At 33.6% G+C, this 15,177-nt stretch overlaps 1 protein-coding gene across 1 annotated transcript in view; it reads left to right on the top strand.

Annotated features, from left to right (window-relative positions):
- Positions 1-7,537: 7,537 nt before the first annotated feature.
- Gas8 (Growth arrest specific protein 8) overlaps positions 7,538-15,177 on the top strand; it is a 44,361-nt gene continuing 36,721 nt past the window's right edge. Inside the window, exon 1 of the mRNA XM_075299434.1 lies at positions 7,538-7,935. Coding sequence (XP_075155549.1) covers positions 7,933-7,935 — 3 coding nt within the window. The 5' untranslated portion in view covers positions 7,538-7,932. The remainder of the gene's footprint in view (positions 7,936-15,177) is intronic.

A 15,177-nucleotide genomic window follows, 5' to 3' on the forward strand; every position in this document is an offset into this window, starting at 1 on the left:
AGTATTTCTCAATTGGGCGGAGCTCTGGCATGTTGGGAGGGTTCTTGTCCTTGGGAACCACCTGCACGTTGTTGGTGGCGTACCACTCCATGGCCTTTTTACCGTAATGGCAAGATGCCAAATCCGGCCAAAACAGTACGGAACAACCGTGTTTCTTCAGGAAAGGCAGCAGACGTTTATTCAAACACTCTTTCACGTACATTTCTTGGCTGACAGTCCCGGAAGCTACGAAAATGCTGCTTTTCAAGCCACAGGTACAGATGGCTTGCCAAACCAGATATTTCTTTGCGAACTTTGACAGTTTTATGTGCTTGAAAATATCTGCTACCTTTCCCCTTCCTTTTGCCGTATAAAACTCCTGTCCTGGAAGCTGCTTGTAGTCGGCTTTGACGTAGGTTTCGTCGTCCATTACCACGCAGTCAAACTTCGTCAGTACCGTCGTGTACAGCCTCCGGGATCGCGCTTTGGCCGTCGTATTTTGTTTATCATCGCGATTTGGAGTCACTATCTTCTTGTAAGTCGATAGTCCGGCTCGTTTTTTGGCTCGATGCACGGTTGTAGAGGATACACCCAGCTTATTTGCGGCATCTCGGAGAGAGAGCTTAGAGTTTCGTTTGAAACTACCGGCAACTCTCTTTGTCGTCTCAGCGGCTTCCGGTTTTCGATTTCCCCCCGATCCAGACTTCCTGGTTGTCGACAAACGTTCCCCAAACACTTTAGTTACATTTGTTGCGGTTGATTTGGCAGCTTTTAGCGATTTTGCCAGCTTTGCGTACGAGTAGCTCGGATTTTCGCGATGCGCGAGCAAAATTTTGATACTCTGCTCTTCTTGCTTGGACGGCATTTTGTCAACTGAAGAGCAAAATCAAAATAGGAGCAACATTCTATACACACACCTTCAAAATGAGGGGTGTTCAGGTTTTTTAAATGCAGAATTGAAAGAAATACGTCAAGTTTATATTGACCAAATTTTGACCGTATCACCCTTTATGTGCTTAACCGAGGGAGTTTTGGGATCTTTGCAGCACATGACTAATTCTGCCTTTGCAGGATTTAATCCAAGACCAGTCTCTTTCGCCCATTTCTCAGTCATCCGGAGGGCTCTCTGTATAACATATCTGATTGTGGATGGAAATTTTCCCCTCACTTCTAGCGTCACATCATCTGCGTATGCCACCACTTTTATCCTTTCTTTTTCTAGGGAAACCAGGAGGTTGTTTATAACAGCATTCCAAAGAAGAGGTGATAGAACACCTGCTTGGGGAGTGTCTCACATACCTTTGTTTGTTTGCTTGGTCTAGTTTGGCCGAAATACGTCCCCTCCTTAGCAGTTCGTCTAGCAGCCTAAGTATACTTGGATCAACATTCAGAGTTGCCAGTCCATTTAATATAGAGCTCAGATTGACGTTATTGAATGCCCCTTCGATGTCTAGAAACGCCACCATTGTGTATTCTTTGACAGATAGTGAGCTTTCAATAAAGCTGACTAGTTCATGCAAAGCGGTCTCAGTAGACCTGCCTTTCGAATATGCATGCTGCCGTTTAGAGAGCAAACTTGAGTCGACGCTAGTTCTAAGATAAATGTCTATCATCCTCTCCAGATTCTTAAGTAGGAATGAGGATAAGCTGATTGGTCGGAAATCCTTCGCACTCAAGTGAGAGACTTTTCCCGCTTTAGGTATGAAAACGACTTTTGTTTCCCTCCACTTTTCTGGAATATATGCTAAGTTTATACATCCTTTATACATCACCGTCAACCAGGGGATAATTCTTTCAGTCACTGCTTGTAACTCCATCAGGTCCGGGGGATTTGAATGATCCAAAGCTATTTAATGTCCATTTTATACTAGATTCCGATACAATTTCCTCGATATGAAATGACCGCTGAGCCACTGTGGCACCACCAGAACATAGTTCAACTGTCTGATTTCCAGGAAAATGTGTGTCCAATAGTACCTCCAGCGTCTCCTCACTGGACGTTGTCCAATTGCCCTCCGATGTTTTAATGAAACCTGGAGCGGACTTAGTGGATGCTAGTACCTTCCGTAGTCTGGAAGCCTTGGTCGTATTCTCAATACTGCTGCAGTAAACATTTCAAGAGTTATGCTAAGCCTTTCTCAGTTCTCGACCTACATCAATAACAACTACTTATGCCAAGTTTCAAGTCGATAGCTTGTTTCTCAAGCAGATCAGTTCAACCAGTACGCTTCCCACAGACAAATGTAAAGATTTTACCTATGAAGACTAGATCAGTTTCTGAATTTATAAGAACAATTTTTTGTTTGAGTTTTAGAGGAATCATAAATATCTCTTGTAAGTGTACAAGAAAATGATGAAATAACGCCTTGATTTGAAATATAAAATATGTAGATTTTCATCCCAATTATTTAAATGATTACGAGAAGTAAAATCTGGTAATTTTGCATTCAGTTTCAAGCAATTTTCATGATCAGTGCGCCTTCAATACCCTCAATAAGTGAAATCAATCTATATGGAAGCTTTACCAAATGGACCGATACAACTAAATCATATACACTTTGTTATGGGTCTAAAATGCCAGTATATTTTCAATTAGTGGCAAATCGGATAAAAACTAAAATTTTTAGAAACCCTAGGAGATAAATCGGGAATTCGGTGTAATAGGGGCTATACCAAAACATGGAAGGATGCACACAGTATTCAGCACATTTAATTGTAGTTCTGGAATCTAGACCCCAAATCGGAGGGCCGGTTTATAAGGGGGCTATATAAAAAACTGTACCGATACTCAATATATACGGCACACCTCTTTATTTTCCTATAATACCTCTAAATTTCCAATTTCAGGCAAATTGGATAAAAACAACGGATTCTAGAAGCCCAAGAAGTAAAATCGGGAGATCGGTCTATATGGAGACTATATCAAAACATGGATCGGTTCTTACTATTTTCGACACACGTCTTTATGGTCGTAGAATACCTCCATATTCCAAATTTCAGGCAAATTGGATAAAAACTACGGATTCTGGAAGCCCAAGAAGTAAAATTGGGAGATCGGTCTATATGGAGGCTATACAAAACATGGACCGGTACTCACTATTTTCGGTACATCTCTTTATTTTCCTAGAATACCTCTAGATTTCCAATTTCAAGCAAATTGGATAAAAACTACGGATTCTAGAAGCCAAAGAAATAAAATCGGGAGATCGGTCTATATGGGGGCTATATCAAAACATGGACCGGTACTCACCATTTTCGACACACGTCTTTATGGTCGTAGAATACCTCTAGATTCCAAATTTCAGGCAAATTGGAAAAAAACTACGGATTCTAGAAGCCCAAGAAGCAAAATCGGGAAATCGGTCCATATAGGGGCTATACCAAAACATGGATCGATACACCCCATTTCCGGCACACCTCTTTATGGTCCTAGAATACCTCTAGATTTCCGTTTTGATGCAAATTGGGTAAAAATTACGGATTCTGGAAGACCAAGAAGTAAAATCGGGAGATCGGTCTATATAGTGGCTATATCAAAACATGGACCGGTACTCGCCATTTTCGATACACGTCTTGACGGCCCTAGAGTACCTCTAGATTTCAAATTTGAGGTAAATTGGATTAAAACTACGGATTCTAGAAGTCCAAGAAGTAAAATCGGGAGATCGGTCTATATGGGGACTATATCAAAACATGGACCGATACTCTCCATTTTTGGTACATCTCTTTATTTTCCTAGAATACCTCTAGATTCCAAATTTCAGGCAAATTGAGTAAAAAATTACGGATTCTAGAATACCAAGAAATAAAATCGGGAGATCGGTCTATATAGTGGCTATATCAAAACATGGACCGATACTCTCCATTTTTGGTACATCTCTTTATTTTCCTAGAATACCTCTAGATTCCAAATTTCAGGCAAATTGAGTAAAAAATTACGGATTCTAGAATACCAAGAAATAAAATCGGGAGATCGGTCTATATAGTGGCTATATCAAAACATGGACCGATAGGCACCATTTTCGGGAAACTTTTTGATGGTCCTAAACTACCTCTAGATTTCCAATTTCAGGCAAATTGGAAACCTGGATCGATATAGCCCATCTTCGAACTTGACCTGCCTTCAAACAAGAGACGAATCTGTGCCAAATTTCAGGACGATAGCGCCATTATTGAAGGCTGTAGCGTGATTACAATAGACAGACAGACGGACATGCTTATATCGTCTTAGAATTTCTCCCTGATCTTGAATATAGTCGGAAATCGATATTTAGATGTGTTACAAACGGAATGACAAACTTATTATACCTCCGTCACCATTCTATGGTGGTGGGTATAAAAAATAACGGCTCGTTCACAACAAGTGTTCTTGACGCTCACTTCATACCCGGTATACATGGTAAAATTTCTTTATGTTAAAGAAATTTGTCCATAATTTCTTTAACATTTTGGAATTTACACAATTCCATGTACTAAAATATAGGCTGCGTAATCTTTTTTACTACGTTCATAATTTCTCAGTGTAGATTTCTATATTCATTATTGAAAGCTGTAGGGCAGTTAACCCTTTCACTACCGAAATAAACCTATTGTTAAAAACTTTTATTTTTCTTCTGTTTTTACTTGTACTAGGTTAGGTTAGGTGGCAGCCCGATATATCAGGCTCACTTAGACTAAAGGGTGATACGGTCAAAATTTGGTCAAGGGAAAACGCGTGTAAATCGGTGAAATCGTTTATTTAAAAAATCAAATTAAATTTCTTTTTCAAGTTCAATTAGTATAAAATTCAGAAAAAATATTCAGTTAGGCTTTCGCTTTTCCAAATCCGAATTGCCGGGCCTCACGCTTGACACCTGCCATCAGATTTTGTACAGCCACCTTGTTCACCTTCTTCGCCGCAGAAAGCCAGTTTGCCTTGAACTGCTGCTCGTCCTTAGCAGTTTTTTTGGTCTTCTTTAGGTTCCGCTTGACAAAAGCCCAGTATTTCTCAACTGGGCGGAGCTCTGGCGTGTTGGGAGGGTTCTTGTCCTTGGGAACCACCTGCACGTTGTTGGCGGCGTACCACTCCATGGCCTTTTTACCGTAATGGCAAGATGCCAAATCCGGCCAAAACAGTACGGAACAACCGTGTTTCTTCAGGAAAGGCAGCAGACGTTTATTCAAACACTCTTTCACGTAAATTTCTTGGTTGACAGTCCCGGAAGCTATGAAAATGCTGCTTTTCAAGCCACAGGTACAGATGACTTGCCAAACTTTGACAGTTTTATGTGCTTGAAAATATCTGCTACCTTTCCCCTTCCTTTTGCCGTATAAAACTCCTGTCCCGGAAGCTGCTTGTAGTCGGCTTTGACGTAGGTTTCGTCGTCCATTACCACGCAGTCAAACTTCGTCAGCATCGTCGTATACAGCCTCCGGGATCGCGCTTTGGCCGTCGTATTTTGTTTATCATCGCGATTTGGAGTCACTACCTTCTTGTAAGTCGATAGTCCGGATCGTTTTTTGGCTCGATGCACGGTTGTAGACGATACACCCAGCTTATTTGTTTGAAACTATTATTTCGTTTGAAACTACCGGCAACTCTCTTTGTCGTCTCAGCGGCTTCCGGTTTTCGATTTCCCCCCGATCCAGACTTCCTGGCTGTCGACAAACGTTCCCCAAACACTTTAATTACATTTGTAACGGTTGATTTGGCAACTTTTAGCGATTTTTCCAGCTTTGCGTGCGAGTAGCTCGGATTTTCGCGAGCAAAATTTTGATACGCTGCTCTTCTTGCAAGGACGGCATTTTGACAACTGAAGAGTGAATTCCAAAATCAAAATAGGAGCAACATTCTACACACACACACCTTCAAAATGAGGGCTGTTCAGGTTTTTTAAATGAAAATTGAAAGAAATACGTCAAGTTTATATTGACCAAATTTTGACCGTATCACCCTTTATTCAGTCCATTGTGATACCACATTGGTGAACTTCTCACTTATCACTGAGTGCTGCCCGATTCCATGTTAAGCTCAATGACAAGGGACCTCCTTTTTATAGGCGAGTCCCAAATTACAGTGAAACCAATTAGAGAAGCTTTGTCATCAACATTACTGAGGTGGGATAATCCACCGCTGAAAAACTTTTTGGTGTTCGGTCGCAGCAGGAATCGAACCCACGACCTTGTATATGCAAGGCGGGCATGCTAACCATTGCACCATGGTGTACTAACAGCATGTAGAACAAAAATGATCATTTTGAAAACCTACCTCAATTACTTCAAGACCTACACCCTCAAAAAAATCGCTTCTGTAACATATATCCCAAACATATTTTGCTTCAAGCATATATATTTGGCCCAAACAAAATATTGTTCAAACATATTATGTTTCACCTTAGGGCATATACTAGTAGAAAAAAATGTTAATGAAATTTTCTTTGTGTGGATATATTTTTAAGGCGCCAATTGGTTACTTCCATTATTTTATTTGCAGCATACTCTCTAGGTCTCTCTTTCTAAACATATATATGTTTATAGGTTATTTCTAAATTAATACATGTTTGCTTCTAAGCATAAACAAACATTTTATGTCCCAAACATAATATGTTCTAACATATTAACATATATATCCCAAACATGTTATGCTAGTTTATGAACATTATATGCTTGCACTTAAAAATATTGTGTTAAAAAATTTGAGTTCCAAACATATAATTTTTACATCCAAACATATGAAAAACAGTCCTTTTCGTCCGTGTTTATGAGCTTCTTCTGAAAATTTGATTCTTGAATTGTGACCAAATGGCCTTTAGAAAATAAGCGCTATTTGGCCATAATATCTTTCAAAGTGTGAGAAAAAATACAAAAAAAAAAACGAAAAAGTATCAGCTATAGTTTTTGTATAAATTTTCATTTACCAGAAGCATACAGTAAAAAAATTGTCTCAAATTTTCGTATTTTTCGTTTATTGTTAAAGAAGTTTATAAAAAATATATTTTAGACCTCGCCAATATGGACAATATTTATAGCTTATTTAGACTAAAGCCTCTACTTTAAAATAACATCGAGAAATAAATCGAAACTAAGTGGGAAAATAGAATTTGGTGTTTTTTCGAATGTCCTTCTAAGTGAACATCGGTAGTGAAAGGGCAGGCAGGCAGAAAGGCAGGCGGATACAATGACATCGTTAGATCATCTTATATTTTGTGTTACAAACGTAATGTCAAACTGATCTTTTTTTGAAGTATAGTAAAAAAGTCTTAAAATTTGTCGAATTGCATTACGAACTGCTGCCCCATCTACCGTATTCTGCTGATTCCGGCACGTTACTTTCTTTTGTTTCCAAACTCACTGGGCCCAAGTAACATAAGTTTATCACTGCTTTCAAGAAATGCTAAACTTTATTTTCCGTAGTCATAGTCACCCTATGAAAAAAAGGAAATTCATATAGCAACCACCCCAACCTTATAACAAGCCATGGTAACCTTGCACAACAAACACCGGTTACAAAAAAAAAAAAAAACAAACAAAAGGACACAACTCTCTGCCAACACCAAAATCAATTCAGTCAATACAAAAACGTCTGTCACATCGAAATTGTCTTCTTATGTTATTGTGTATATTTTCTTTAAACCTCTGACAATTAATAAATAATTAATTTAATTTAAATAATCGAAAATAAAACGCGTTCGTTTTCCCTAGTCATATGCACAAAAGATTAGCAAATTGAAGAGAAAATTGCCAGACTTAAATCCTCTCATACCGACGCATACAAAAGAAGATAGCCAGTCCGCAATTTACCATATAAATCCTTTAAAGGACTCGACTCGACTCAACGCCTCCCACCATACTGACATATTCTCTTGTAAACATTCAACGCTTGAGAGAGCATTTTGTAGCATAGCCATAATATCCAACGACCAGGAAACGAAAGGAAGTTAAAGGCCAGCGAAAGCCCGGCATAAAAGAGCAACAATGGTAAGTGACAAAAAGATTAATGCGTTCGCAACAAAATGGAGCAATTTGTTAAAAAAAATCTTGATCCCGATAAAAAAAAGATGGAGAAAAAAAGAGGAGTAAATGTTTAACTTTCCATACTCTGAATATCCTGACATCCGTCCTTTGGTCGGAGTCTAGTGGCCATCATTGGTAAATTTGAAAGAATGAAGTGAACATAAGTACACGGTAGGAGGTATCGGGACCATAAATAATTAACTTCCTATGAACTGATGGTAGCAAATTTTTAAAATCTGTTCATCATTTAACAAGAGTCGAAGGTATTTGTATCCCAAGTGAAGAAGGTCACATGGGGTATTGAAGTGTATATAAATATGGTAGACATGACTTGGCAGATACACTGAAAAAAATATATCGTAAATACCAGGGCTGTGGAGTCAAGCCAATTTAGCTCGACTGCGACTCCGACTCCAGCATTTTTCATCAGCCTCGACTCTGACTCCGGAGTCGACTGCGGGTTATATTACCCGGAGTTATATTACTAAATCCAAGGCCGTATTCAGGGGGGGGGATGAGGGGGATCAACCCCCCCCCCCCCCCCCCCCCCGAAATGAATGAATATTTTTATATAAAAAAATATATATATTTTTAGCTGCATAAAAAAATCTTATCGAAGATGTTGAAGAAAAGCTGGAGGTTTTATTTTGAAAAACGCTTAACTATAAAACTTGCAAAAATCATAGAATACTAGTTGAAAAGCCCGTCAAACGACGGTCGAAAAAAAACAAATTGTTTTTGTTCTCGCACCACAAATTTCATTTTTGGAAAATGTATTTCTGCTTTTTATGTGTGTTTGTTGTTCTTTTTGTGAACATGGCTCGCTTTGTTTGGCCATAGCAACAACAACGAAACAGCCAAACACACATATGTAAATGAAATGGCGCAAAACCTGCGAAAAGAACCTGCCTAATTCAGCGATGGAAGCACTTGGAGAGTGCAATAAAGAGATATTTCCAAACGTGCATATTCTTTTAAAAATTTTGATCACTTTGCCAGTTACTCAGGGATGGAAAATACAATTTTTAAGAAAGTACAAAAAGGTATTTTTTGAGCGGAAAGGTATTTTTTACTAAATTTCAACAAAAATTTCACTGGAAGATTATTGTCAAGAGACTGAATTTTAAAGAAAATAAAATTTTGACAAAATTTTCTATATAAATAAAATTTTGCAAAAATTTTCTATAGAAATAAAATTTTGCAAAAATTTCCTATAGAAATGATATTTTGCAAAAATTTCCTATAGAAATAAAATTTTTACAAAATTTTCTATAAAAATAAAATTTTGCAAAAATTCTATATAGAAATAAAATGTTGACAACATTTTCTACCGAAATAAAAACTCGATAATATAGAATCGCATTCTTTTTTCGACTAAAACATTCTTGAAGTTCAATAAAATCCTGTTTTTGACTATGTCTTTTACAAAATCGAGATTTTCTTCCCACATGAACATGTCTGTTTTGCCACATTTGTAAAAGACTATTAGCAAATGAGGTTGTTAAAGACTTTCTCAAAATATTAAAATATTTTGTCAAAGCTATTGTACCATAAATCTGATATCGACTCAAAAATGTCTACACAAAAGGTAACGGACGGACAGACGAACAGACGGACATGGTTATATCGACTCAGGGACCCATCCTGATCATTATTGCCAAAGACACCATGTGTCTATCTCGTCTCCTTCTGGGTGTTACAAACATATGCACTAACTTATAATACCCTGTTCCACAGTGTGGCGCAGGGTATAAATATGGGAAGCATTTAAATCTGAAGCAATTTTAAGGAAACTTCGCAAAAGTTTATTTATGATTTATCGCTCGATATATATGTATTAAAATTTTAGGAAAATTAATGTCATTTTTACAACTTTTCAACTAAGCAGTGGCGATTTTACAAGGAAAATGTTGGTATTTTGACCTTTTTTGTCGAAATCAGAAAAACATATATATGGGAGCTACATCTAAATCTGAACCGATTTCAACCAAATTGAGCACGCATACCTACAATGCTAATTCTACTCCCTGTGCAAAATTGCAACTAAATCGGAGTATAAAATTGGTCTCTGTGGTCATATGAGTGTAAATCGGGCGAAAGCTATATATTGGAGCTATATCTAAATCTGAACCGATTTCAACCAAATTTGCCACGCATAGCTACAATGCTAATTCTGCTCCCTGTGCAAAATTTCAACCAAATTGGGCCAAAACTCTAGCTATTAGAACAAATCTGAACCGATTTCAATTCAATTTTGCACACTTAACGGCACTACTAATTTTAATCCTAGTGCAAAATTTCAAACAGATTGGACCAAAACTCTGGCTTCTAGGACCATATTAGTCCATATTGGACGAAAGATATATATGGGAGCTATATCTAAATCTGAATCGATTTCAACCAAATTTGGCACGCATAGCTACAATGCTAAATCTACTCCCTGTGCAAAATTTCAACCAAATTGGGCCAAAACTCTGGCTTTTAGGACCATATTAGTCCATATCGGGCGAAAGATATATATGGGAGCTATATCTAAATCTGAACCGATTTCAATCAAATTTTACAGACTTGACTAGTAGTATAGTTGTACTCCTAGTGCAAAATTTCAACAAAATTCGGCCAAAAATCTGGCTTCTGGGGCGATATAAGTCCATATCGGACGAAAGATATATATGGGAGCTATATCTAAATCTGAACCGAATTCAATCAAATTCTGCACACTTGACTATGCGACTAAGTGTTATGTTTGTACAAAATTTCAAGAAAATCGGTATAAAACTCTGGCTGTTGGGTCCATATTAGTGCAAATCGGGCGAAAGATATATATGGGAGCTATATCTAAATCTGAACCGATTTCTTCCAAAATCAATAGGGATCTATTTTGACCCAAATTAGGAACATGTGCCAAATTTGATGGCGATTGAACTTAAATTGCGACCTAGACTTTGATCACAAAAATGTGTTCACAGACATACGGACGGACGGACAGACGGACATGGTTATATCGACTCAGGGACCCACCCTGAGCATTATTGCCAAAGACACCATGTGTCTATCTCGTCTCCTTCTGGGTGTTGCAAACATATGCACTAACTTATAATACCCTGTTCCACAGTGTGGAGCAGGGTATAAATATTGTATACATACCTATGCATAAATAAAATTTTCTACACATGAGATTATATGAATATTTTTTTCTAAGTTGAACCCCCCCCGAATTAAAATCCTGGCTACGGCCTTGACTAAATCTCATTTTAATACCACTAATTTGTAGTTCTATTGGGAGGTACGGTAAATGCGAGCTATATAAAGGTTTATATTCCCATATGCATGAATTTGAACCTGAACCGATTTAGACAAAATTGTATACACTTGTACAAAATCTATGTACTTAAAATTTAAATCTAACGTTATGGGACGAAACAAAATTTTAGTAAAAAACAAATACAAATAGTCTGAAGTTTGACGGGCCGACTATAATATACCCTGCACAACTTAGTATTTAGATCTACATTTCGATAAAATCTCAAATACTTCAAATTTTGAGAAAATTTGCTATAGAAATAAAAATTTGAGAAAATTTTCTGTAGAAATAAAATTTTGACCAAAACATCTATAGAAATAAAATTTTGACAAAATTTTCCATAGATATAAAATTTTAACAAAATTTTCTATAGAAATAAAATTTTGATAAAAATTTCTATAGAAATAAAATTTTGACTAAATTTTTTATAGAAATAATTTTTTGAAAAAATTATCCATAGAAATAAAGTTTTGCAAAATTTTCTATAGAAATAAAATTTTGCAAATTTCTATATAGAAACAAAATTTTCTATAAAAACGAGAGTTCGCAAAATTTTGTATAGAAAAAAAAATTTACAAAATTTTCTATAGAACAAAAAATTTGACAAAATTTTCTATAGAAATAAAATTTTGATAAAATGGTCTATAGAAATAACATTTTGAAAAAATTTTCTATAGAAATAAAATTTTGAAAAAATTTTCTATAGATGTTATTTGAAATGAAAAAATTTTCTATAGAAATAAATTTTTGAAAAAAATTTATTTCAATATTCGACATATGTACAATATATAGGTATATGATAGAAAAAAAAAATAAAAAATAGAAAAAAAATTCTACTGATTTATTATTTTGAAAAAATTATCAATAGAAATAAAATTTTGCAAATTTTCTATAGAAATAATTTTTGGAAAAAATTATCAATAGAAATAAAATTTTGCAAAATTTTCAATAGAAATAAAATTTTGCAGTATTCTATTTAGAAATAAAATTTTGCAACATTTTCTATAGAAATAAAAGTTTGCAAACTTTGCTATAGAAATAAAATTTTGCACTATTCTATATAGAAATAAAATTTTGCAAAATTTTCTATAAAAATAAAAGTTTACAAAATTTTCTATAGAAATAAAAGTTTGCAAAATTCTCTGTAGAAATAAAATTTTGACCAAATTTTTTATAGAAATAATTTTTTGAAAAAATTATCAATAGAAATAAAATTTTGCAACATTTTCTATAGAAATAAAATTTTGACAAAATTTTATATAGAAATAATTTTTTGAAAAAATTATCAATAGAAATAAAATTTTGCAAAATTTTCAATACAAATAAAATTTTGCAATATTCTATATAGAAATAAAATTTTGCAAAATTTTCTATAGAAAAAAAAATTTGCAATATTCTATATATAAATAAAATTTTGCAAAATTTTCTATAAAAATAAAATTTTGCAAAATTTTCTATAAAAATTAAAGTTTGCAAAATTTTCTATAGAAATAAAATGTTGACTAAATTTTTTTATAGAAATAATTTTTTGAAAAAATTATCAATAGAAATAAAATTTTAAAAAATTTTCTACAGAAATAAAATTTTGACAAAATATTCTATAGAAGTAAAATTTTGACAAAATTTTCTATAGAATAATTTTTTGAAAAGAATATCAACAGAAATAAAATTTTGCAAAATTTTCAGTTTTGCAATATTCTATATAGAAATAAAATTTTGCAAAATTTTCAATACAAATAAAATTTTGCAATATTCTATATAGAAATAAAATTTTGCAAAATTTTCTATAGAAAAAAAGTTTGCAAAATTTTCCATAGAAATAAAATTTTGAGAAATTTTTTATAGAAATAAAATTTTGACAAAATTTTTTATTAAAGTCAAATTTTGCAAACTTTTGTAAAGAAAAAATTTTTAAAAAAAAAATTATCAATAGAAATAAAATTTTGCAAAATTTTCTATAGAAATAAAATTTTGCAATATTCTATAAAAAAAATTTGCAAAATTTTCTATAAAAAAAAAATTTGCAAAATTTTCTATAAAAATAAAAGTTTGCAAAATTTTCTATAGAAATAAAAGTTTTCAAAATTTTCTATAGAAATAAAATTTTTAAAAAATTTTCAATATAAATAAGATTTTGAAAAAAACTTTCTATAGAAATAAAATTTTTTAGAAAATTGTCTATAGAAATAAAATTTTGACAAAATTTTGTACAGAAAAAAAATGGACAAAATTTTCTTTAGAAATAAAATTTTGACAAAATATTCTATAGAAAAAAAAATTTTGACAAAATTTTCTATAGAAGTAAAATTTTGATAAAATTTTCTTCAGAAATAAAATTTTGAAAAAATTTTCTATACAAATAAAATTTTGAAAAAAAATTTCTATAGAAATAAAATGTTGACAAAGTTTTCTATAGAAATAACTTTTTTCTTTCAATATTCGACTTATGCACGGTATGTAGGTATATGATCTTAAAATAAAATTAAAAAAATAAAATCGATTGAAATATTTCAAAAAAAAAATTGTTATGGTGGTGGGCATTAAAATGGATCGATTCAGCCCATCCGCTAGTCTAACATTCTAGGAAGCATAAAATGATCTCCGTAATTGGAAGTTGCTTTTCATTTACAGTCATACAGTACATTGATCTAATAAATAACGAAATGGAAATTTGCGTAAAAACTTGTTTAGTTACAAAAATGTGAAATGTTTTAAAAAATTTAGTTTCTCCGGAGACGAGCAAAATTTTTACGACTCCGACTCCGACCCCAGCAAAATCTTAAGACTCCGGCTCCAAGACTCCGACTCCACAGCCCTGGTAAATACAAAGATTTTTTAAAATTGAAATAGGAGTTTTATTTAGAATAGAATATGCATTTCTCTGATACAAAGTTTTCTCATTGACCAAAAATTAACTAAACTTTTCAATTAATCTATTTCGTCCTTAAAGTTGAGAGATTCGACTTAACAATGAGTATCTTTACATAAAAGAATATTGGTTAGAAATTGGAATTTAATCGTCAATATTATTGAAACCATTCGATGACTCTACACAGAAACTTCTTTTTTTCGTTTGAGGTAAAAATGGTATTAGAATCAAATTAATGATTTAAGGAATCGTAGAAGATTTCTTTAAGATTGGTAAAAATTTCGAACACCATAACTGAACTCACTGACGATAAAACTGTCTTAAGGGACAAATCATGGCCATTTTTACTACCATTTAAGAAAAAAAAATCATTAATTTTTATAAAATTGAACTTACTGATATGAAAACATTTTGTAAATGTGCAAGTAAAAATTTCGTTTCTGGGACGAAAAACGGACCATAACTTTGTAATTTCAAACTATATCAGAGTAAATAACTTTAAGTAAACTTTTTAACTAATTTTAAGTAGTCGCATGAACTGCAAAAGAGTTAAAAATAATAACTATTACACAAAAAAAAAATGAACTGTTTTATAGGAAGAATGAACTACCTCGCACGAAAATTGAACAAAATTTTGCTCCACATTTTGAGATTTCCACAAAGCGTTGTTAAAACCAAGAAATTTTAATGCCATGTTGTACTTTTTAGCTGCAATTCACAAAATTACATCCTCTCATAGAAGAAACAAGTACACTGAAAAAAAGCATGTCCGGTTCCAAAGATTTTGTCTTTACCTTATAAAATTTGGTATTGATTCCGAGCTAAAGAAGCGGAGAATACAAGTAAGGATACTTTTAAGATACAATTCTCTTTTAAATTTGGGTTTTGTGTACTTGCTTCTAGGAAGAACATTTTAATTCTTCGTTTTTTCAACTTGTTTTCTTCATATGCTATCAAAGTCCTTTACAAACGAGTTAACGACAACTTTATTTTCCAAATTCAGACTCGACTTCCAGTAGAAATTATGCTATGT

Source organism: Haematobia irritans, chromosome 3 (assembly GCF_050003625.1).
Source record: "Haematobia irritans isolate KBUSLIRL chromosome 3, ASM5000362v1, whole genome shotgun sequence".
Classification (NCBI taxonomy): Eukaryota; Metazoa; Arthropoda; class Insecta; order Diptera; family Muscidae; genus Haematobia; species Haematobia irritans.